Source organism: Equus quagga, chromosome 15, assembly GCF_021613505.1.
Source record: "Equus quagga isolate Etosha38 chromosome 15, UCLA_HA_Equagga_1.0, whole genome shotgun sequence".
Taxonomy (NCBI): Eukaryota; Metazoa; Chordata; class Mammalia; order Perissodactyla; family Equidae; genus Equus; species Equus quagga.
Genome location: NC_060281.1, coordinates 48,766,794 through 48,792,032, shown reverse-complemented (window position 1 = coordinate 48,792,032; position 25,239 = coordinate 48,766,794). Strand labels below are relative to the sequence as shown.

The 25,239-nt window shown below is 37.6% G+C and overlaps 1 protein-coding gene across 3 annotated transcripts in view; it reads right to left on the bottom strand.

The window, feature by feature from the left end:
- The window catches only part of DTNBP1 (dystrobrevin binding protein 1), a 118,329-nt gene that overhangs the window by 70,912 nt on the left and 22,178 nt on the right, over positions 1-25,239 (bottom strand). For all 3 annotated transcript variants that reach the window (XM_046641243.1, XM_046641241.1, XM_046641244.1), the window contains exons 5-6: positions 17,253-17,385; positions 7,874-8,006 (exon numbers count right to left, since the gene is read on the bottom strand). In XM_046641243.1, the coding sequence (XP_046497199.1) occupies positions 7,874-8,006; positions 17,253-17,385 (266 nt within the window). The remainder of the gene's footprint in view (positions 1-7,873; positions 8,007-17,252; positions 17,386-25,239) is intronic.

The following is a 25,239-nucleotide window of genomic DNA, read 5'->3' as shown; positions in this document are numbered from 1 at the left end:
TCAATTTTTCCGACTGCTACCTAGACAAACTCATGTAAATTGTTCTAGGTTCCTTATTTTGGTTCATATACTAAACATTAACTCTTCTTACTTGAGGGAAAAGACATTTCCTATTGGTTATGGAAGCCTCTGAAAGGGATGCATGAGTTAGACTTGTATAGCCAACTCGTCTTCTGAATGATCTGACAACTTAGCCACTGGTGTCTGCACTTGTCTCCGCCTACACCCATATTCTATCCACTACACAGTTTGACTGTCTGTCAAGGCAGTGTCATTTCTGTCCATAAAAGGTATCAGTAATAGTAGTATCACTTTATATGCAGAAGATCTATGAGAAAAGCTGTTTATAGATATTTTCCCCTACAACTCTAAGTTCCTATATGTCACTTTCATCAGATAACCAGCTGAAGAAGGATGTCCTTCACTGTAGGAATAATGGGGTTAAAACGTCTATTCAAATGTTTGCTGAGGGTAGATAAGAGCTTTCAGAATCTTCCTTGGGAGCGTTCTGAAGCTAGATGTTTCCCTCTGCCACTGCGAGAATAACTGCCATGGTAAGCCACGATTACTGCTGGAAATGGGTCCTACCCCTCCTTTTGTAAGGGCAGGAATCTATTCTTTGTGCTGGGCATGCCCACCAAATGTTTGACAAAATATCACTATCTCCATTCTCAACTACAGATGCGCTGATATCAACATCTGGGACTGATTCAGTTTGTTCCAATTGAAAAGTGAAAAAAAAGAAGACAAGTTTAGAGCGTCTGGAGACAGGCTTGGATGCTGGCCCCTAAGCAGCCTGATGATTTCATGTAACTCATTTCCCCCTCAACTTCAATAATTGCTGCCCTGCCCACTCCACAGGCTCTGATGGGAGATGCATGAGAAAACGCACGGGAGCCTATTGCAGAGACCATCAGCACCGGAGGTGTGTGAGAAACCATTCCCCCACTCTCTCCATCCCCATCCAGTTGTCTGCCCCAGATTTTCCAGAAAGCTACAGAGCATGCAGACATTGTAAACACAAACACACATATCAAATAGCCAACCTTCTGCATCACACATTATCTTCTTTAAAGCAAGAAAAGGAAAATCATTAGTTTAGTTTGCAGGGCATCTTGTTAAAAAGGAAGGAGGTTTATTTTAAGGCACTCTTCCTTTGTGGATCAGATAATAGAAAGTTTGATTTCTATTTGGAAATTTCTCAAATGGTGTTATATAGGATACCAAGTCACAGAATTTTAACATGTAATTAGTTCTGTAAGTTGTGAAATGCCGAATCAAACAAATTTCTTTACTATAGGAATTCTCAGAACCCTTAATATATTGACAAGTACTGCAAAGCTCCATGAGGCAAATACAGGATAAAGTGTTTCTGGAACTTAATTGATCCTGGACTGTTTCATCAGTGGCTATCTTCTCGGTCTAGTATTCCATGTAAAACACTTCAGGGAATGCTGCAGCTCAGATAAAAAATTTTTGAATTCAATTTTTACATTTATCAAAATAGTACATGTACATTCCTTAAGTCAAATAGTACCCACAAGAGTTTGTTTACGAGGAAGAAGATTGGTTCCTTGCCCCAGCTCTCTCCGAACCTTTCTATCCTGCTTTTCACAAGCAGCCACATTCAATTCTTTCAGCTATTTCTTCTGGTATCTACCTCCGTTATTTCTAAATAATATGCCAATACTAATATTTATTCCTTTTTTTTCTATTTTAAATATTACTTACTGATTTCCTGCAGTGGAAGATGAGGATTAGCTTTCTTAAACCCCTCCTACCTCTCAATACAAACATGCTTCCTCTCCCCCATCTTCCCAATAAGTTATACCACAATTCTGGCTCAAATCCACATTCTATGTTTATCACAAAGTTACAAAAACACTCTTTATAATTGTGCCATGTAGTGTCCTTCTTCTAAAACTGTGTTTTCCCTTAGTGTTAACAGTTGCCATGTTTGCTTAGTTTTTAAAAACATACTTATCACTAATTCATCATCAAACTCTCTATAGAGCTTATAAAACTCCTCTTAATATGGTCTAGCATATCAGACAATCGACTAGCTTCATTTTATTTCCCCGTAAAGACACCACCCTTGGAATCCTCCAGCAGGTCTTCCTGCCTCAGTCTGGCCGGCCCTCCAGCCCTGCGGAAACTCCTCCTGGGAACTCCCTCTGTTTCTCTGGATTGGATGGATCCTCTCAGAGCACTTCACCTCTCTCCTGGTGTGATCTTCCTTCTTCCTGGGTTACTCCCTTGTTTGTAGAGCACATCCCCCGGCAGTTTCTTGATAAAGTGTGCCCGCGAGCTAAACTTGAGCCCTTGTATGCCTGGAAATGGCTCTTTTCTCACACGATGAAAATTTTGCTAAAGTAAATATCATTTTCTACTTCCAGTGTTGCTGCTGAAAAGTTGAAGCTCCTTTTGAATTCTGATCTTTAACATAAGACCTTTCTGAATGCTTTTATGATCGTTATTCGTAGGGTAGTGAAATTTACAAAAATATGTATTGACAATGGATCTTTTTCCATTCAATTTGCCAAGCACTTTGTACAAGTTTGTACCTTTCAAACTCATTCGTATTCTTCATACCTAAACAATTTTCTTGTATTATTTCTTTTATAAATTTGTCTCTTCTTTTTCTCTCTCCTTTCTTTCTGAATCTCCTTCCTAGCAGTCAGATATGGGACTTATGAATTAATTCTCTAATTTTCTTAACATTCTTAGCTTTTCTCAGTCCTTTTGTTCTCTTACACAGAAGCTTAACATTATCTTCCAGTGCCTCAGTTGAAGTTTTCTACGGCTATCATATATTTTATTTCAAAGAGCTCTTTCTTGTTCTCTATTCCTTCTCTATAGTATCCTGTTCATGTCTCATAAAGGCAAAATGGTCTTTTACCAGATGGCCTCATATCTGAGGTTATAATTACTTTTTGTGTTTAAGTTTTCTTCTGCTTCCCTCATAGTCTCTCATTCCTCTGTGGGTTTTTAAAAATTTATTAGTTTATTTTCTATTTATTTTGTTCCCTTTCATTTTAGAAGCTTTCCTCAATTGGATATTATTCCTCAGCTGTCCATTCATATTTGAGAGTGGGGCACCAGAAGGTGAGTGAGAAGACACGTCTAGACGAGTGGGGCTCATCATGAGAGGGCTGTTCCCTCAGAGAACTCCCCAACGTCCACCCCTGCAGGTCCTTCCTCCTGGGCTGGTCAGTTTCTCAGATGAAGCCTCCAATATTCTGCCCAGGAGATATAAGTCTGGCTGCCAGAGTTCTGGCAGCCAGTGATGAAAGAGGCTGAGAGGGCCTCACTGTTTCACTCAACCCCTGTTTCCAATACAGCAGTAGCTCTACTGCTCTCAAATGTGTCTGGACTCTTCCGGTCTGGAGCCTCTCGGGGACAGCCCAATGTCGCTTAATGAGCTAGGGGTGGGGCAATCATGTGGTTGAGCAGAGGATCAGGGAGTCTAACTTATCCATATCTGTACTTTCAACATGCCTTGCCTTTTAAGGGTCCTGGTGCATTCAATTCGTGAGCCTTCCTAGGGTTCTGTGGGACACGCTAGCGTGCTTCACGTCTGAGCTCCCCTCCACAGGCCCTTGAGGCTCAGCTCAGGCTTCAGCCTCCTCTGCTCTGCTGAGTCAGCTCCCACTCAACCCCCACCTTCTGTCTGCCAAAACGTTGATCACATTTCCTCTTCCAGACATTTTGTTCTTCTGAATTTTAAGTTCAAAAAAGTTCTTTATTATCATTTTAGTAGAGTTTCAGTGAAGATAAGTGACTGTGTTCAATTCATTGTGTTAAATGGAAGCTCTGTATCAATCAAAACTATTTTGGAGTCATTACAAACTAGCCTTCATCATATTCCTAGTTTTGATACCTCACAACTGAACAGAACAAAGCAAGAAAGAGCTTAAAGTGTAAATAAAACATCTCTGAATAATAAATGTTCTACATGATCTATTATTTAAAACACAGTTTTTGATCAAACTACATACAACTGAATAAAACTGCTCTACTTTCTCAGTGTTGTCAACCCAAACAAATTACTTATACTACAACCAACTCTTAATCAGCCATCTATATGGATATACACACGTGGGGATGTGTGCAGCTTGGCTAAATAAATGACGTCCAAAAGATTTCTTTGAAAAAGATACTTCATCCTTCTATATGCTGAATAAAATAGGTTAAGAGTTTCAGAAAGATTATAGTTTATAAACAGTATTAAGCAATGTTTCATATTTGGTATTTCCATTATTTGTATTTAGAAAGGCGAGTTAACTAGAATTGAGAATTACCAGTGATTCTGTGAGCCAAATGGGCCTGCTTTTATTTGGTCCATTAAAAAAAAAATTGTCGCTTATCTTCTATAACCCTGCAAGACAGTATCATTATCTCTATTTTACAGATAAGTAAGCCAAAGATAGGTAATTTGCAAAAGGTCATAAAGGTAGCAAGTGGCAGAGGAGAAATTCAAGCTTACGTCTTCAAGGACTTTTCACAATAACCAAAACAAATGGTATTTCTGTTAATTTTGAATTAAACCAGTAGTATTCATTTCAGGATAAACATATGACTTCAATTTAAGTCACAAGTCTAACATCTTACTAGATAATTAGATGCAAAATTCTTTGGCATTTATTAATAAATATTTCATAAAGATGCTAGAAATAAGTATTAACAAATTAATATCTACATAGACATAATTTTTTTTCAGACAAAGTCTTGGAAAGTCAATCAAAGTACAGGTTAATTTAAATTTCCCACCTTTGAAATTTCTCACCAAAATTTAGCTTTATAAACTGTTATGACATTTTACATTAATTTCCTGCTGTCCTTGAGAAACAGAAAGTAAATTTTATAATTTTTAAAAATTTGGCCTATTAGAGTATGACATATTTACCCTTATTTTACCTATAGATTTCAAGCTACTTATTATCAACTGGTAGTCCTTAACTGGCACATTATTTTTTCTTATATATTTCAGAGTAACAGGCACTTATCAACAAATCTGTTTATCATATCTAAGCTTATTAAAATGACGCAATCTTTTAGAAGTCTTTCACTGCTAGTCAAGAAGGTTCTAGACCAAACAAAACTTTACAACAGGATAAGGTAGAAAGGAAAGTGAATGGCTTAACCATGAGCACAGAGTTAGGAACCAACGAAGCCAGGACTTGGGTCTTCTGACTCTGAGGACAGTGCTCTTTCTGCTACACAATTCTACCTCTAAAAGGACAAATACTCTTGTCATTTCAATTATGTGGAATATAGTAAGACTTGTTCAGTACATTTAGGCTTTTACTTAAATTGCAGGTGATGCTGTTTTCCAAACATTAATTTTCATCTTATAACATGTAAATTATAATGCATTAATTAAACTATATCTAAGTCACTGGGTGAGAGTGAAGAAAAGAATGACAAATAAAATTTCATAGTTCTAAATTTTATTACTTTCTTTGCTATCTAATCATCTTGACTTATGAAAACCTGAAATTTAGTTATCAGATATGTTTCAAATAACCAAATTTCAACATATATGGATAGAAAAACCACAATATTCATATAATTCTTGTGTTCAACTAGCTAAAAAACATAACTTGTATTAAAAATATGGAATATTCATCTATTAAGAGTTGTACAAGTAATAATACAAGTCAGCCAGTGCTGGCTACCTGACATAGCACTCACTATGTGCTGAGCACTACTCTAAGTACTTACTAATTGAATCCTTAAAACAACTGTCTAAGGTCCTATTATTATCCCCATTTTACAGATGAGGAAGCCATGTAACTTCTAGGGTCAGACGACCTGTACCCAAGCTGTCCAACTTCCTGCAAAAATTTCCTTTCAAAATTCTAAGCCTTCCTACGATGATCTTTGAAACTCTTGTTGTATTATAAATAAACACAGTCACATAATTAACATCTTCACAACAGAATGTTTCTCTACTTTTTCATTTAAAATTATGGACCAGCCTAGCCATCTCTAACTCTGCTACCTTCTTCTTGAGAGAAAGTTCTTTCTTTCCCATGCCCCACACATCTGTCTGGAATCCCCTGGGTGCTGATGCTCGCCCACTCATTCAACAGTCCCTCCTCTAACAAGGCTGCCATTCTTTTTTTGAGGCAGCTTAGCCCTGAGCTAACATCTGCTGCCAATCCTCCTCTCTTTCCACTGAGGAAGACTGGCCCCAAGCTAATACCCGTGCCCATCTTCCTCTATTTTATGTGGGACACCTGCCACAGCATGGCTTGACAAGCGGTGCGTAGGTCCACACTCGGGATCCGAACCGGTGAACCCTGGGCCATGAAAGCAGAAGGTGCAAACTCAACTGCTGCACCACCAGGTCAGACCCCAGGATGCCATTCTTAATGCTGCCAATATACCCACCTGTAACCTTATGGTCAAATGAAATGAAAGGATCTCCAGAAAAAGTCATACACTTACAAACTTTTGTAAACAATTTTATCCAAGGCCCCCTGGGAACTCTTTTGAAGTGCTTCCATTTAGAGCCTGTACATGACCCAATCCTCACCCCCACCCATCTCTCAAAAGCTGATCCCTGAATCACCCCTATCAGAATCACCTACAATACTTGTCTAAAGCAGTACCATTGGAATTGGACTTTCTGATCATGGAATCCAGGGGTCGGCATTTTAAACACTCTCTCTAGGTGATTCTTACAGCTTATTAGCATTTAAGACCCATCCCTTAAGGACACATGGACCTGACTGAGAATTTCAGAATACTCAGTTTTCATCTCTACCCACCCTTGGCACTATTCTAGAAAACTTTAACACCAGTGTAATAATCCAGAATATCTGTACATTAGCTTCACTTTTTTTTAATCTCCTGTATGCCAGTGACTAGCACTTCCTGTCCATAACAGCAACCCACTCCTCCTACTGCCACATCCTAGACCCAGCCTACTCAATTTATCAATGATCTTAAAATCAATAGCATACTCTGCCCAACCTATCCTCTCTCTCTCCCACCAAATCTGCTCTTCAGCCTCAGCCAGACTCCAATTCCCTGTCTCTGTTTTCTTCCATCTGTCAAGCCCCCTTCACTTCCTGCTCTGCCCAGCACAGACGATACTCAATCTCAGGCACTCTGACCAGCTACCGTGGACCTCTCCACTACGGACTTCAGAGGGACCCACCCTGTACCTCCCAATTCTGCTCAGGATGTCATTGTATAGGTTCGGATGCCATAGCTAGTTGAGCAAGCTGCTACCCTTAGACTTTTCTTTCATTTCCAGTTCAGGCCAGCCTAGTGATGACAATCATTATTATAACTAATACTTAGAGAGCACTCATTGCATTTGCTAACGATTATCTCATTTAATCCTCACAACCACTCTGCGAGGTGGGTACATTGTTATCCTCACTGTAGGCTGGAGACGTTGAGACTAATGGAGATTAAATAACTTGCCTAAGGTCTCACAGCCAGTATGTGACAACGCTGAGATTCAAACCCATCAAGCCCCTTTCCAGAGCCTGGGCTCAGGTTCCTCTTCCTTCTGCTCTGGTAATAAAGGAGAAAAGAAAGAAATGGAAAGCAGCAGCTCAGGCGTCTGCCACGTGGAGAAAACAAAGTCAGGGCTCTTGCTTTCTGGAAAGCTCGGCCCGTTGCTCTGCTCCCCTCCATCTTTCATCCTATCCTTACCTTTTCTGAACTCATCTCCATAAAATGGAAACAGATAATGGTACCAAAAGAAATTATGTTTTGGAAAGCTTATTAATGAGCTTTACATTTCAAAACACTTGTCTTTTTATCAGTCCAAACTTATAAAGAATAGCATGTAAAGTACTGTGGAAAACTTTGAGATTGAGAATGAATATTATGGCCAATTTTTCAAACTCACCTCTTATTTTTCTTGTAATTTTCCAGGTGTTGGCACTGCATGTGTTTGTATCTTTCTAAGTCACACTGTCCACACAAATCCTCCAGATTCAGCAGGTGGTTTTCTACCTCCTCAAAACTAGCCTCTAAATGAGCTGAAAGTATAGAAGGTCAGAAGAACAAACAAACGTCAAAAATCAGAATCCTTGATCATGGAGAAAAGAAAAAGTGTCCAAAACTTAAAAGCTTAAACTGTTAAGACTGTTTTGCAGTTATTTAATATTCTTTACTAAACTTTCTTGAGGCAAAATAAAATATACTGACCAATATTAAAACATACTTCAAATTAACTTGAGTATATCTTTATATTTCAAACATTTTCAAGATGGAACTTCCCAAAATACTTTATTAACCAGATGACGAGGAAACAGAATATTCTGATTAATCTAATGCAATAGCCTAATGATCCCATATACCACACATGAACAGTCAATTTTCAAATAATGAGAACACAACAAAAGATAATTAACACAAATTATACTGAACATAATTTAATATTTGAGATTTCAAGTGACTTTAGCATTTGTTTTGCCTCAGCACACCATATACATAAATCTTCAAGGCACTGTAGAGATGTACAAATACTCGTAAGCACAGGTCACCGGGCTAGTCAGTGGTTGGTGGGCAGAGACTGAGCTCTGTTCACTCGTCTACTGGTCTTCCACTACTCTACGTTGCCTGGAGGCCACAGAGCTCGGCAGCTTTTTTGGAACATGGAGATCATCTAGTCAAATCCTTCATTTAAGATTCAAGACCAAAGCCTGCAGAAATTAATTCAGTGTCTTGCCCAAGGTCACCCAGCTAGACATGGGCCATCAGGAATCTGCACTGAGTACCTCTTACACTGCAATCATTTCTGACTGAGAGGGTACTAAGTAAACCAAGACTTCACAGTTGTAGGGGCGAGGATTGGTTGTTTTCTCAGACAACGGAAAAGTTTTAGAGGTCAAAGGTTTTAGAACTCAAACAGCCTCATAGCCATGTACTGAACACTCACCACATGTGCCAGACACTGGAATACAAAGATGAGCAAGACAGTCCTTGTGCTCAAAGAGCCTCACCTAGAGGGCAGGCATATTTCAACAATAACACAACCTGACAGAGCTGGGCATGAGATGCGGTGGGAACTCAAGGAGTGGCACCTAACATGAATGAGGGAGAGGCTCAGCCAGAGCTCTGACTCCCAAGTCTGGAAGTCACACCCATCCAACGGGGAAGGGGCAGCAGAGAAGGAGCAGGCTGGCCGTGCAGCTTTGCTTTCAAGTAAACAGCCACAATGCAATTATGGGGTGTCTAATTCCTTCGTTTATCCACTGGATTTTCATATAACTTTCTAAATTAGCTTTTGGAGCATCTAGGTTAGGAACAAACTCCTCGAATTTCAACTTGCACTTTTAGGTTTATTAAGACGCAAATTTTGGCCTGTTTTTAATTAATCTTTTTTTCATCTAAAGATCTATTAAATCCAGAAGCATTCACATTTTTCTAAAATCCTAAAATTTAACTCTACTAAGTGTCTATGCTTATAAAAACTCCCTCTTCTATTTGGTAGGGCCTAGGGCTTAAAGACATGGGTTTCGGGGGAAAATAAAATTTTACTGAAAAGCAAAAATGTGATGACAAGTTGTTTAGCACTCCTCTTCAAAAACATTTTTGGTTGTGACTTTTATCATATTGCTATATCACTGTAAACCACCGGTAAGTCTGGAAAAGGCTGGTAATAACGCAGTTCATGAAGGTTTTGAATCTTTCTTTAGGGGCCACATAAAACAGCTACTATATGTGATTATGGAAAGCCTAACCTGAAACAATTTGTAAAATCTAAATTTTGCTCAATGAAAAATTATATCTAAGATTTTTAATAATGTCATAAAAGATACATTAGGAGTTTATGCAGGAGAAAATAGGCAAAATGATGTTATTATACTAGTTCCTATTTAAAGTATTTTTTGTTATTATATTAAATGGAAAAACCACTGGGAGACTTAGCCTGGCAGCTAGTACTATTGGCCCTGAAGAAGCAAGATTCAGCTCATTCTGTTACAAAATTAGTTTGACAGGGTCTTAAAAGATGATCATAGCTAACAGGATTATTTAAAAGGCTATTTCACTTTGATTAGTGATAAGAACCAGAATAATTAAATTTAATATGGAATCCAGTTAACTCTAAGCTACTTGCTTCCTTCAGTATCAAGCATGGTACCTTTAGCATATGGGGGACTGGTGAAGACCAGGGCTTCGAGGCACGAGCTTGAAACCCAGCGCAGCCCCTCACCGATGAGACGAGAGGCGATGAGGTACTTCACCAGTGAAAAGAGGGCTAACGATACACCTCTTGCAAAGCCGTCAAAGGGGTTCACTGAGGCAAAGTAGGTAAAGTAGCTAACTTAGCACCTGGCAGTAAGTAAATAATTGACCGACTATAAAAATGCAGCGAAAAAATTTTGTAAAGCTTAGCTAAGTTTTGTAAAAGTCATTTAAAACCAATAATTGTGTAGACCAGCAATGATCATGTTGTAAACAACACCTATGGATCTAACAGACCAAAATGTTAATAAAATTTTCATTTTTTTCTGGCAAACTTACTTACCTGTAAATGTTAGTCAAGGCTACATTCTTAGACTTAAGATTCCTCATAAGTGAGGGGGATTAAATTTCAAATGATTTTTCTAAAAAGAAAACATGTAATGGGGTCAATAATTACTCTATATTTGGAAACATGTATGTTCTTTTTACCTTTTTTATTTTTATTAGGACAGATGGCAATTTCCATTTAGAGTCCAGCTCTGTTGGTTGACTGCAGAGCTAATGAGGCCAGGAACTTGAACGAACTTGATCCCTCAGCAGGCCAATTAATTTCTCATGGAGGGAAATTCTGTTCTAGGTACAAACTGAACTTGCTGCCCTAGCTCACTCTTCAGTTAATAAAATGGGGGCCTGATGAAAACATATGAATAGTTTAGTAGCAAGCTGGACCTACTAATGACAAAGAAACACACCATACATCCTTTTGAATAGGCCAACAGCATCACGTTCTGTGCTGAATGGCAAATCTAGATTTAAAATGCTAGGGAGAGTCAGTGGTCATTCTATTGCTACCGCCAAATTCATATTTATGTTCTTCCCTTTAAAAAGTTTCAAAGCCCTCCGAGTACTTTAGGAGTCTAGTTTAACTCCTTAACCTAGCATTCTGGGGCCTGTCGCCCCTGGCCACAAGCTACTTTCCCAATCTTACCACTGTGTTCCTTCAGGAGCACTCAATACTCCGAGAGTCCCGCCTGCTCCTGCCTCCCTGCCTCGGCTTGTCCCAAGAGGTCTCCTCTTGCCTCCACCGCCCAACCCCGAGCTCCCTTTTCAGGCTCAGGTCAGCACTCTCTGCCTGCAGCCCTCAGAACTCACCTCCTCTTCTGTGCTTCCACAGGCCTTTGACCTGACACAGGACTTATATCCTGACTGACTTTACACAACTACTTGCACTCTCATCTTTCTCAGGAATCAGTAAGGGTCTTAAGGGTAAGGACTGTATTTTTGCATCTTTGTATCCCCTAATACCTAGTCTGTAGAATTCACTTAAGAATGATTTCTGGTGATAGAATGAGTCTCTCTCCCGGAAACGTAAAATAACATCAAAGACAGCAAATCTATGATTCATGTTCATCTGATTTATGTATTAGGAGATCATGCTAAATTTTGTAAAAGAATAAATTTAAAAAGGGCAGAGAACTTAGAAAACATTAAACAACACAATGGTACTTTGTTTTTAGTGTGTCAAACCAGGCCCCATTATCAGTGAGTTAAAGCAGGAGAATAAATGGAAATTTTCCATTTTAAATTTTTACCCCCATTTTAACTCAACAGGCATGAAATCAGTAATAAAATACAAAAGAATTGTATTGACAAAAATAAATTTTCTTCCTTTTATATTATAAAACCTAAAAAACCTCTTTAAATAACTATAAGCATATATATGTGTATTCTGAATATTTTATATTGAATTTTAATGGGCAGAAATCTAACTTCCTCATTATGACCTGCTCATTTCCTGCTCCAAAACGAGTTGTGTATCTGAGTAAATTTGGTAACCAAACTTAGAATGCATGTACATAAAACACTAGCATGCCTCCATGGACACAAATATACCTTTACAAGAAGCTCAAATCTCACCATTTTGCTCACTGTAACAACAACATATGTCTCATTTAGTGATCAGTGGAAAAGATAGGTGGAATTTCACTGTGAAAAGCCATTTGGGAACGCCTGACAGCTGTGCAGGAAAGAGCTTCACAAATCTTTGTGAAAAGACGGTCCCAGAGGAAGAGGGATTCTGTTTGGAATTTTCCTTTGTGCCATTTGTTTCAAATACATATTATCTGTAGTGTAGCCACTGACAGATGAAAGATGGAGTGGCACACTAAAATTAATAATTTCACACTTACTAAGTACTTCTCTAACAAAAATAATTAGCCTCAAGGAACAAAGAAATCTTTGACTGCAAACCCATAGGTCAGAGAGGCCAGGTACTAAAAGACCGCAGCATTCTTCAAATGCTTACGCTACTCTTTTGTCATAAGGTAATACGGTAATGATGGTATGATAATAAGGAACTTTAAGAAGTGCATTAACTTGCCAAAGCCATTATGGAACAAATGAGGTCTGCATAGTACACTAAAAGGTGTCTACGGAGAGTTAACGTGACTCTTCAAGGGTCTAATCTCAGAAAGTGACCTGGACAATAAAATAATCTAGTTCAAGAAACACTGACAGCTGTGACAGTCTCCCTGCTGGATACACTCTCAAATTGCGTTTACAAGAAAGCAAAACAATAATGCATCAGGCTAGGTCAGATCATAAGAGAGCTGCAAACCCAGTATATGGCTGTCATTCTCTTATAGCACTTTGTTATCTACGAAGTAACAGAATCTTCAGTTCTAGATGAAGCTAACAGTCTTGTTAAAGTAGGTCATATAAAATAAACTAAGCGATAGAGAAAATTCAGACAAGCCCTTGACATTTTAAACTTCAATAAAGGAACAGGATTAGACTACCCTCTAGTGGACGTTCAAGAGAATTCAACAAATACTTTCCAAACAGTGTATGAGTTTTACGACCTAAGGCATGCTGTGGTTATTACACCCAATGAGAAAGTGTATAGAATCTGGATGACAACATTCTGCTTTATCCTTACATACCGTCTTTCAATGCACGGAATACTACACTCCTCGTCTCACCACATTTCATGCTGTGGTTTTACATCCTCAACTATTTTGCCGTACAGTAAAAGCTAAATTGCATAACATCCATCCAAACCCTTCTGTCAAAGAACAGTAGTTTTGTAAACCTGTAAAGGTTAGAGAGGCTCCCGCTGGAACGTGAGCATCCTGATGGCAGGTACCGGGTCTTATTGGCTGCTGCAGCCCCAGAGCCCACACAGAGCACATGGCCCACAGCAGATGTACCAGGCACTGTGCTGAGAGCTTCACGGCTGCCATCCCATTCGGCCCTCCAAACTCCCTGTGAGGCAGGCACTCTCCCCCTCATTGTGCAGATGAAGAACTAAAGCTTGGAGCAGTGAAGGACCCGCAGGCGGCCTCATAGGCAGGAAGTTGTGGAATTGGGATCCAAACCCAGATCTCAGAGTCAGTCCATAGCTCTTGTTTGCCAGGTCTCAGCACATCTTTAGCATTTCTTTTTTAAATGACAAGTCTTACCAGTAATTACCTATTAAACTGGCTTTTGTAATCTGGATGGATCACACCCCATTAAACAAAAACCAACATGAATGGATTATCTATTCTTACTTAATTCCTGAGGGATCAAGTAATCAGGAGTCATCTTTAAGCGATAGGATAACGCAGCTAAAAGCATCATCAAAGGTCCAAATTGTTCACATCATATAAATCCTTTACTCTTTAATAAGGGAAGATCCTCTAGAGAGCAAAGCAAAACTATAAGAGTGAAGAAGCCTGGAAAAAAGAGGGACTGACTGCAGACAGTATCAGATCCCACAGGGAAAGGGTAAAAAGTTCAAAGAAGTTAGGGGAAGCCTGTGACTAAATGTAGGTCAGTTACTAGTTTCTCCTGTTATTTTTATCTTTTATTACTACTTGACTACTTAAACCTTGTAATATTATACCAAAGAATTTAGGTCATGAGAAGAGCTATTCTGAGGCTACCAAAAAAATTTAAAAATCTAGTATGTGAGCAAACGTTTAAAACACTAAGCGCTCTGGGGCCGACCCCGTGGCTGTGTGGTTAAGTTCGCGCGCTCTGCTTCAGCAGCCCAGGGTTTCGCTGGTTCAGATCCTGGGCACGGACATGGCACCACTCATCGGGTCGTGCTGAGGCAGCGTCCCATATGCCACAACTGGAAGGACCCACAACTAAAGATACACAACTACGTACCGGGGGCTCTGGGGAGAAAAAGGAAAAATAAAACCTTTAAAACACTAACTGCTCTAATAGCTAGAATGATGCATAAACTTACTAACATGAATTCAGAAAATACATTAATGATATGGATATATGTTTTTACAACCTACTCCACCAAATCTGGATTCAAAATATTTTCCTACTGTAAGTAATGTCAGCACTGATTCCAAGAAGCCTGAGCTACTTATCTAAAAGTCTCACAATTTCAAAACACCTCTCTGAGTTCATTCTAGGCCAACAAACACTAGGCCTCTGGAATTCCAGTTCTGACTTGCCATCTCCTACAGCTAGTCATTCATTACTAAGCATAAATGTCAGGCAATTAACAGCAATCGACTAAAACACAAAGGTAGCACATATTTCAAATGCTAATGGTAATTCAGACTGGCAATAAATACAAAAGCCAACCGTCTAGATTTTCGAGGTATCTTCTAAACAAACTGAATTAACTCTCCAAAAAGAGTTCAACATAGATCAGACACAGACTAGAAAAAAAATATGATTCAAATTATCTGGAAGTGACTGCCTGTCCAGAATAATATTTCAGAGAATCCTTTCGCTTTAATTTGCCTTTAGCAGTTGATTTTCTCAGATTAGTAAAGACAGAGAATTCAAATGTTCATTCGGAGTGGCCTGCTCCCCTCGTTTAAGAAGCCGAAATGCAGTTTCTAGAGAGGAAGGTCATCCATCATTAAATATCAAACCTTTTTCTGGATATTAGAATCCTAAATGACAGTGAAAATATTCTCAATTCTATTTTATTCTATTTACAATTCTAAAATACATATTTAAGAAATAAATATATTTATTTTATAATAAGAAAATAAATTTATTACTTTAAGAAAGACATATAAACTGCATTTCCTAAGCAAAATTAACTACGAAAGTGATTATAGCAAAATGCATTTAATCAGCAGGGTGGTATCAAACAAAGAACATCTATAAACAGAATTTACTCTCAGCTAGAAATAAAAAAGAGAGGAGGTTATCAAAAGAGAATATCTCTGCAAAGAAATATACAACCAATGAGAAGCACGCAATTCAAAGAGATGCAGGAAGATAAGCTAAAAGAAACTCGCTAAAAAGAAAATTCCAAATATCTTGGAGGCTCTTTCTATCAGTTAGTTATCAAAGGCTTGAGAAGGATGATTCCTATAACAGCAAAAGGGAAAAAATGCAGAGGACAACCATAGCTATCTTACATTTCTCCTAAGACCCAGAGTCTCTTTTCCATGCCCTGCCTTCAGAAATAAAGCACCAACATCAGCAAATGTTTGTCCCAGCCAGGGCATTAAGATTACGGTTCACGAGGCCTATTGACGGCTGGCATCCTACCTGCTTCATCGCTCACTGAGGACGACATCACTGGCCTGGGATCCTGGGCCCACATCTTATTAACTGCGTGACCCTGAGCAAGTCACAACCTCTCCAAGCCCTACTTTCCTCATCTGTAAAGTGGAATAATAAAAGCCACTTTTGCAGGGTTCTTATGAGGATTAAAGATAACGTCTGTAAAGCACTCAACAGTCTCTGACGTATAGTAGGTGCTATGAATATTAACTATTGTTATCAGCAACAGCATTCCGAATATCATGCCGGTAATTTCATTCACACAAAAAAACTGTTTTATGATTTGCTAATTATTTGCTTTGTAAACCAGTTGTGTTTTGCTTGGAAAAAGGTAATATTGAAAAACAGGAATTTCTTACTCATGAGACTGGACAAGGTAATTAGCTCAAGAAGTGTATCTCCTGTGTAGACAGCTCATACTTCTCATTTCACTAAGATCTTAAGTTGGTCAGAAAACAGTAAGCCACAGGATTATCTTAAGATGTTGCACTGTCAAACATAAAAGCTGGGGCTGGCCCCATGGCCGAGTGGTTAAGTTTGTACGCTCCACTGCAGTGGCCCAGGGTTTCACTGGTTCAGATCCTGGGCGCAGACATGGCACCACTCATCAAGCCACGCTGAAGCAGCATCCCACATGCCACAACTAGAAGGACCCACAACTAAAACAAAAAAAACATACAACTGTGTACCCGGGGGGCTTTGGGGAGAAAAAGGAAAAATAAAATCTTCAAAACAAAACAAAACAAAAAACAAACACACAAAAAAAATAAAAGCTAATTTTCTGAATATAAACACAAGAAATAAAGAATATCAGCATATTTCAATCCAATGCAAATAAATATCAACTTCCACAAGGTATAAATTTAGCCAAACAGCTACTCTCATTTAACTCGAGTTGTTTGATCTCTCACCAGTTTAAAGAGAAAAAAAGCATATTTCAAGACTTGAAGTTCTAAACAGACCTAATTTTAAAAGCAACAGCACAACCAGAAGGACCTACAACTAGAATATACAACTATGTACTGGGGGGGCTCTGGGGAGAAGAAAAAAGAAGATTGGCAACAGATGCTAGCCCAGGTGCCAATCTTTAAAAAAAAAAAACCAAGGATAAGAAATTGCAACCTGGCAAGCATACTTTTATTTATTAAAAAAAAAAGAGAGAGAGAAAGAAAAGCAACAACTTCCAGAGTATATCCTACAGTGAGGACAGTCACTCTAATCCCTTTTACTTGCTACGTTCTTACTTTTAAACAGAGATCTAATGTCACAAAGACAATCCTGAGTCACTTTAAGAATCAACAAAATTATAATTATGTTTCCTGAGCCAAACTGAGGCCTAAAAAGTTAGTGGTATATTTTAGAAACCATTTGTACACTGTACATCCTTTTCTGTCTCATCTGTTAATCAGAATATGAAATTAACTAGAACTCACTGCTTTCCAAAAAAAATCCTGTTAACCAAGAATTTAATACATTCTTAGAAAGCTCTGACATTATACCAAGTTCTTTCCAAGTTATTTTCATTCCTAAAAGTACTGTACAGATACAAACATAAAACTTACTCAGATTTGCTGTCATGGCTTCTAAATCCGCTATTAAACCTGGAAGCTGCTGCAGCTGCTCCTGTAACTCGATGAGGCTCGTCCTCTTCTTCTCCCAGTGTGCTGAAAGCATAACCACCTCGCTGTCCACCAGCTGCAATCCCGAAGGGCAAGGGTAAAGCAAAACCAGATTTTAGGCACAAAGAAATTATAGGCAGCACAATGAGAGTTAGTCAATGTTATCTTTAAAAACCCCTGTGCTGAGTGCAGACAACAGGACACTCTAAAGACGACTGAAGTTGTTTTCTTTCTTAGAAAAGAACCAACTTATCAGCGCAGAAACCCTCAAATTACTGCTTGTCTCAGTGCATCTTAACCCAGAGAAGAGAAAGTTCAGAAATGACCTTAGAAATCACTTCTAAGTATACCCTATTTTTAAGTAAACCATGTATTTGAAAATTCAAATCTAGAAAAAAATAAAACAAAAACTACCACTAACAATTGAAAAGAAAACAAAAACAACCCAAAATAAAATTAACAGGTAATTGCTTGCTTTACAAAAGGAATTCTTTTAACAGAAAAGTTCCCTGATGCATTTAGAATACACTATGATTCAATTTACATTTAAAAAGGGACACTTTGCATAAAGGTAAAGGGTATCTGGATATGAAGGAATTATTGAAGCAACTGATCAATTCCAGAAAAAGGAGACAAGGATTTATGTTAACAAGGAAAGAATTCAGATGTAAAGGGTTCCTAATAGCAGGGTTGTGAGATACTAGACTAGCCTAAAATAATTCTAACTTTTCCCGAAGGCTGTAAAGAAAATGACAGACATCAGTTTCTCCCAGACAATTTTGTTTTAGTCTTAACATCGTGGGAGGCGAAAGGGCCAAGAATAAGATTTAGAAGGAGCAAGGAGAGGTCATCTTTTGAAAACATCACCAATGATAAGCAAGAACTGTGATCGATACCCACATTCTGTACAAGAAATATAAAGATTGCAAAATTCATTATATAACAAAAGAAAATGCATTTGAATGTTATATGTAAAGCAGAGTTTGCAGCTAAGCTACATGTATATATATAAAAGGCAATTTACACATCCCAAGTTTAAGACTCTTCAAGAGTTGGAACATGAATACAAATGAGTCTTACTGAATCTCACTAACATCAAGAAAGAACTTTAAAAGAATAAAAATATCAAAATAAGATGTAAAATTATTTGTATGTGGTACTAGGTTATTCTCCTTTCTACATTTTTAATATTCTAGGGGATTCACGACATTGAAATAAAAGAACTAAGCTACGACAAAGAGGTTGGAAAGCTGCTGAGTTTCCTCTCTGTGCCCGTCTCCCACAGCTCCCTGTGGTCTGGCAGCGACACTGCAGAGATAAGCACAGCATCTCAGATACAAGCCTCAACTGAGCTGGGGAGGTGACACCAGGTTTACCCAAGCTGAATTTCTCATTAATTTTTTTTACTTAAAAATGCCTACTGCCAACTGGTTTTTAAAAGATCCCTAAGAGTAATTTAAAAAATACTGAGCAGTGTTAAGAGATATAGCTGTGATGCAATAATATGGAAACTAAGGCTTGAAACAAGGATCTGTGTTCACAAAATTCATTAAAAGTAGTTTAAAAACTTCTCTGACCACCCACTATTTGCCAGGCACGGTTTTGGGCACTGGAGACACACTGGTGACCAAAACAGAAAAAAAATCCTGCCCTCTTGATGCTTATATTCTGGCAGCAGATCTCACAAATTCTCTTAGCTTCAGTTTTTAAACTCTACAAAAGAAAAAATAATTCCTATACCACAGGGTTGACTTGAGGATAAATATATTTTCCCTAGTAAGGGGCATGTCTTTAAAAAAGTCTGTTAAATCTTAATTACTCTGGTTAATTACTCTGGCTAATAATTTGAAAAACCTAGAATAAACTATTTGGATATTAACCATTTCTTACTGAAAATCAAAATGCAATATAATTAAATATTAAAACCTAACTACAGTTTAGTTCATAGCTTCCCACAAAATTAAAAAATAATATTCTGAATATAGAACATAAGAAGTATATGCAGAAAGAATATATCAGAATACACTAAAATATCATTTTAATTTAAAAGAATGGGAGTTGAGTGGATTCTCAGAAATCACTACCAATAATTATGTAATAACACTAAAACATTTTAAGTATTTTCTACATGCCAAGCCCTGTGCTAAGCAATTTACGTCTATCTCATTTAAAGCACAAAGAAGCCTTGTAAAGTGAGCAATATTACCATCTCCATTTTACAGATGAAGAAACTGAGGCACAACAAAGTTAAGTCACTTTCCCAAGGCCCACAGCGGCCCTAGATTCAATCCCAGGGAATTTGACACTTAAGCCCTTAATCAATATTCTAGGGATTGTGTCAAGAAAGAAGAAAAGTGGAAAGCTGGCAGCAGAGGGATTCTGAAAAACTGGACTTAAACTTCACTTAATGATAAGAAATGAGTTATACCCAAAAGGCCAATTTTTCCACCTTCAAGTAAACAATTCTGAATAAACCCAGATATAACACCGGGACATCAAGTGTAAGTAGCAAGACTAACCCAGAGGGCTTCATTCCAAAATTCCTTCTGGTGGACAATGAAGTTAGGAGGATGAAGAAAAAGCAGGGAACAGCAATGATTCACAAGATGGCTAAAAATAGAACTTGACTGTCTGTATAACTCAACAGTCCAGCATTTGGGGCACATTATTTCATGTGCTTTCCAAACAGCTTAATTTAGTAGGCAGAGGAAGTGGTGTTCTACACGATTTTATAGGAGAAAACTAAAAACAGAGAGTCTCAGTTATCTGCCCAAAGTCAGAATGTATTTACGCAGAAACTAGGATTTCCAAACACCCAGTTCAGTTCACTTTGTACCACAGGTGGAGGAGAGCCACGCTGGAACGTGAAGAGAGTGAAGTTAACAAAACACGAATCTTAATAGTTCAATGTGAAGGCGAGCAAATTTTTCACAAGAACAAGAATGACAAGCAGTGGAAGTCTAACTTTAAAAAGCTGCCCTCGGAGTCGAACCCCTAAGTCATTATTAACTATTTATTCATTTATATATAGCTAAGGGAGAAAAAAAAAATCAAAGAACTTGTAAAAAGACTCGTAGAAAAAGCCTAGACAACAAAGCTACCACTGACGATAGCTGTTTGTTTTTTATGATGTTGCTCTGAATTTTAAGACTACATAGTAAAAATTAGCTTTAAAGTAGATGAGTATAAAATGATTTGTCCTGCACCCCTATGTTCATTGCAGCATTATTCACAATAGCCAAGACTTGGAGGCAACCTAGGCGCCCATCAAGGGACGAATGGATAAAGAAGATGTGGTATTTATACACGACGGACTACTACTCAGCCATAAGAAATGATGAAACCCGCCATTTGTGACAACATGGATGGACCTCGAGGGTATTCTGCTGAGTGAAATAAGTCAGAGGGAGAAAGTCAGATACCATATGATCTCACTCATAAGTAGAAGATAAAAACAATGACAAACAAACACATAGCATTGGAGGTTGGACTGGTGGTTACCATAGGGGAAGTGGGGGGAGGGCAAAAGGGGTGATTAAGCTCACATGTGAGGTGATGGACTATAATTAGTTTTCGGGTGGTGAACATGATGTAATCTACACAGAATTCGAAATGTATTATGATGTACACCCAAAAATAAACAAATAAATGAAAAAAATAAAATAATTTGTCAAACAAGACTGAATTGCCCTTAAGTATATTTGTTTGGCCCAGAAGGTTGAAACTGTTTGGTTAAAGGCCACCAAAGACACATGAGCACAGTCTGACAAAATAAACACATGACAGGTTTAACACTATGCATAATAAAAATACACATTTTAAATATTTACATTATGCCTCAACAATACAACAGAGGGCTTTAAAATAAATTTTCATTTTTAAAGCTGAGTAGTGTATTTCTGGAAAGCAACGGAGCACTTCTGATCAGATGCGGGTCTTAAAATAACCAAGTACCTCAACTATGAAAAAACTTAAGATCCCCAAATAGCATAAATCCAACAACCGATCTTACAGGAAATTCTTTCTCCTACATATTTTATTATGAAATACTTCTTACAATCAAAAGAATAGTTTCTGTTAAAGCTCCTCTACAGAAGATAGTCTCCTTTGAACACTGTGCGCTCCATCCACGTTGATACACATAGGTACAGTAGTTCACTAATTTTCACTGCTGTATGGTATTTGACTTTACAAATAATACTACACTTTACTCTGTAGATGGACTTTGGGACTGTCTAAAGTTTCAACGAAACCTGCTACAAACATTCTCCCACAGATCTCCTGGTGCACACGTGGAAGTTTCACAGTGAGTGACAGATGTGTCCGAGGTGTTAATCTCCTCACCTCCCAGCGAGGCGCCACAGGGCTTGGAGTAACCAGATCTCCGGAGCCTAGCCACCTCTGACTTCGCGCAGTCTCATCTATTTATTATATGATATTATCAGAGGAAATGCGTGCCATACCAATATGATCAGGGGAAAGCTTGGGATGCAGTGTCTGAAAATATCCCTAAGAGCGGAACTGTTGTCTGAAAGGTATGTGCAACTTCTACTTCCACTCAATGCCAACTCACTTTCCTAATGCGATTGTACCAATCGATTTACACCCCCTAGTTCCAGCTGTTCCTCACCATGCTTCTTCCAAAGGAAGAAACAAAACTGTCATCTGCGAATAATGACCATCTGCACAGAACACTCAAGGCTTCTTAAATTTCTGATAATCTAATGAGTATAAATTTGTGGTTTTAATTTGTATTTCTTTAATTACTAATTGAGTCTGAACACGTTTTCATATTTATTGGCTACTTGTATTTTTTCTTCTGTAAAATGCCTGATCATATCTTTTGCTCACTTTTCTATTGGGTTTTTGTCCTCTTTTTGTTGGTGTGTAGGGGTTATTCATATTTTCTGAACACTTGTCCTCTGTTTTGTGAAATGCTTGTGACTTGCTTCACTTTTTCTTTTTTTTTTTTTTTTGAGGAAGATTAGCCCTGAGCTAACTGCTGCCAATCCCCCTCTTTTTGTTGAGGAAGACTGGCCCTGAGCTAACATCCATGTCCATCTTTCTCTATTTTATCTGCGGGACACCTGACACAGCATGGCTTGCCAAGCGGTACCATGTCCTCAGTGGGGATCTGAACTGGCAAACCCCGGGCCGCCGAAGCAGAATGTGCGCACTTAACCGCTGCGCCAGTGGGCTGGCCCCCCTTAACTTTTTCATGGTGGTGTTTGATGAATAGAAGCTTTGATAAAAATTATTAATAATTTTACTTCTGGTTGGTGCTTTTTATGCCTTGTTTAAGAAGTCTTTCTCTACCCTGAGGTCTTAAAGCTCTTCTACCATTTTCTAAAAGATGTATAGTTTTCCTTTTCACATTTAAGTTTGATGGAGTCAAAACTTGAACCAAGATCTTCAACAACTTTCATTCAATGTTATACTGGAGGTTCTATCAGTATAAAAAGACGTGAAGAAATGAAAGTTGTACAGACTGGAAGAGAAGGAACAAAACCTACCATCTACACAAAACAACTCCCACTCCCAAATACAAATTATTGGAACAAGAGGATTTAGCAAGATGGTTGAATATGGGAACAACATAATGCAGGTCAAATACTGCAGGTTTTGGTAGATATCAGAACAAAGAAGTTATCTTCTATTAAAAACTTGCTAAAATGGTTTACTCTGAATAGACAATTTTATTGAATGTATTTTCTGCATCTCATGATCATCTATTTTTCTCCTTTACTACGTTAATATGGTCAATCACATTTAAAAGATTTCCTAATAACAAACCAATCTTTTAATCCTGGAATAAACCCGGGTATTTTGTTTTTTACTCATTGCTGGACTTCATTTGCCAACACAGCCATACACTACAGAATTTGAGGAAGGTGGCTGAGGGTTTTGGATTGACATTTAACATACTATAACTTTTTCAATTTAGAATATGAGAAATAGGCTCCTGGTAGAATGTTTGCACAGAAAATCTGATTTTCGGAGATGGATTATTGAAGTTAGGCGAGAGAGAATGCCTTCATTTTGCTTATAACTTTTATATCTGTATTCACAAACAGGACTGGACTGCAATTTCACTTTCTCATACTTTCCTTGTTGCATTTCAGTATTAAAGTTATTCTAGCTTCATGAAATGAGCTGAGCTTTGTTTCCTCTTTGTTCATTCTCTACAAGAGTTTGTCTACCATTGAAATGGTAGATTCACTGAAAGTTTGACAGAACTCTCCTATAAAACTCTGTGGACCTGGTACTTTCTTAGTGGAAAGATTTTTTTAATCACTAATACAATTTCTTTAGTGGCTATAAGACTACTTAGGATTTGTATTGCTTCTAGAATTGGTTTTGGTAAAAATTTCCAGGATTTTGCCATTTTGTCTAACTTTTCAAATTTGTCATAGAATTGTTCATAAACTCATCTTTTTGCTTTCTGCTATAATTGTATTTACACTCTAATTCTTAAAATTATTTATTTGTGCTTTTTTTTCCTTGATCAACATCACCAGAGATTTATCTACCATATTTTATAAGTATTTTCTAAGAACTTTTGGCTTTGTTTAGCTTCTACAGTATTTTCAATTTCATTTACTTCTCTTATCTCTCATTGTGCCTTCCAAGTTTATTCTGCTCTCTTTCCAAATTCTTAAGTTAGATTAGCTCACTAACTTTCAGTCTTTTTTTCTTTGTAAAATTTCTAAGTAGACTTTGGCAAATTCTACAGTTTACACATAGTAATCATTATCATTTAGTTCTATTTTAAAATTTTCAATATCTTTTCCTTTCTTGAACCATAAAATTTTCATAATATATATTTTTAATTTCCAAATATATGGAATTTTTGAAAATTGTTCTCCTATATTGACTTTCAGCTTCATTTGCACTGGGATCAGAGAATATTCTGTATGACTTCATTTATATGAAACTTGTTGAAAACAGCTTTGAGGCCCAATTTTTACATGATCAATTTTCATGTGTTCCAGGTATGCTTTAAAGAACTTGCATTACATATTTGTTGGGGCAGTATACTATACTCGTCCATGCAGTTGCGTTAGTTAATCACATTAGTCAAATCTCCTATATCCATACTTATTTTATCTATTTTTTTTTCTGTCAAGTAAGAATAATGTATTAAAATCCCCACAGTTTGATTATGGACTTAGCTACTTTCTCCTTGTAATTCTATTTGTCCTTTATATACGCTGAGACTTTCATTAGGCACATATCAATTTAGACTTTTTCCCCCTTAGGGAAATGAATCTTATCATTATACAGTGATCCTCTTTTTCCTAATACTGCTTTTTTTCTCTTTCTAAGTCTACTTGACTGAGATTAATATAACTATATCAGCTTTCTTTCATTTAGTACTTGTCTAGTATATCTTTCCCATCCAATTATATTCAATCTTTCTGTGTTCTAAATGTTCTAGGTGTGTCTCTTATAAGCAGCTTATAGCTAGATTTCTTTTTCCAGGTCTCTCATTACGCGTCTTTTAACAGTAAAGGTTAGTGCATTTACAATTACTGTGATTGCTGATACTTAGATTTATTTTTACTTTTCTCCCCGTTTATTCTGATTTGTTCCCTTGGCTTCTTGCCCCCTTTTGGCTTGACTGAATTCATTCTCATTATTCTAGTTTCTTCTCCTACTGGTTTGAAAGATAAACACTACTCTATTCGTTAGTGGTTACCCTTGAAAGTCTACCCTCCACATTTAACTTTAAATCTAAGGTTAATCAGTATCTACACACTCCCCACAAGTAATACAATGCTTTAACGTTAATAATCTGCCTTCCAGATCATATGCTATTTTTATCCAGCATCTTTGTTCTATCAGTTTTAATCCCACAAATTAGATAACTGATGTAAATCTATAGTCACTGTTTGTTTAGGTTTATCTATGGTTTACCATTTTCTTTGCT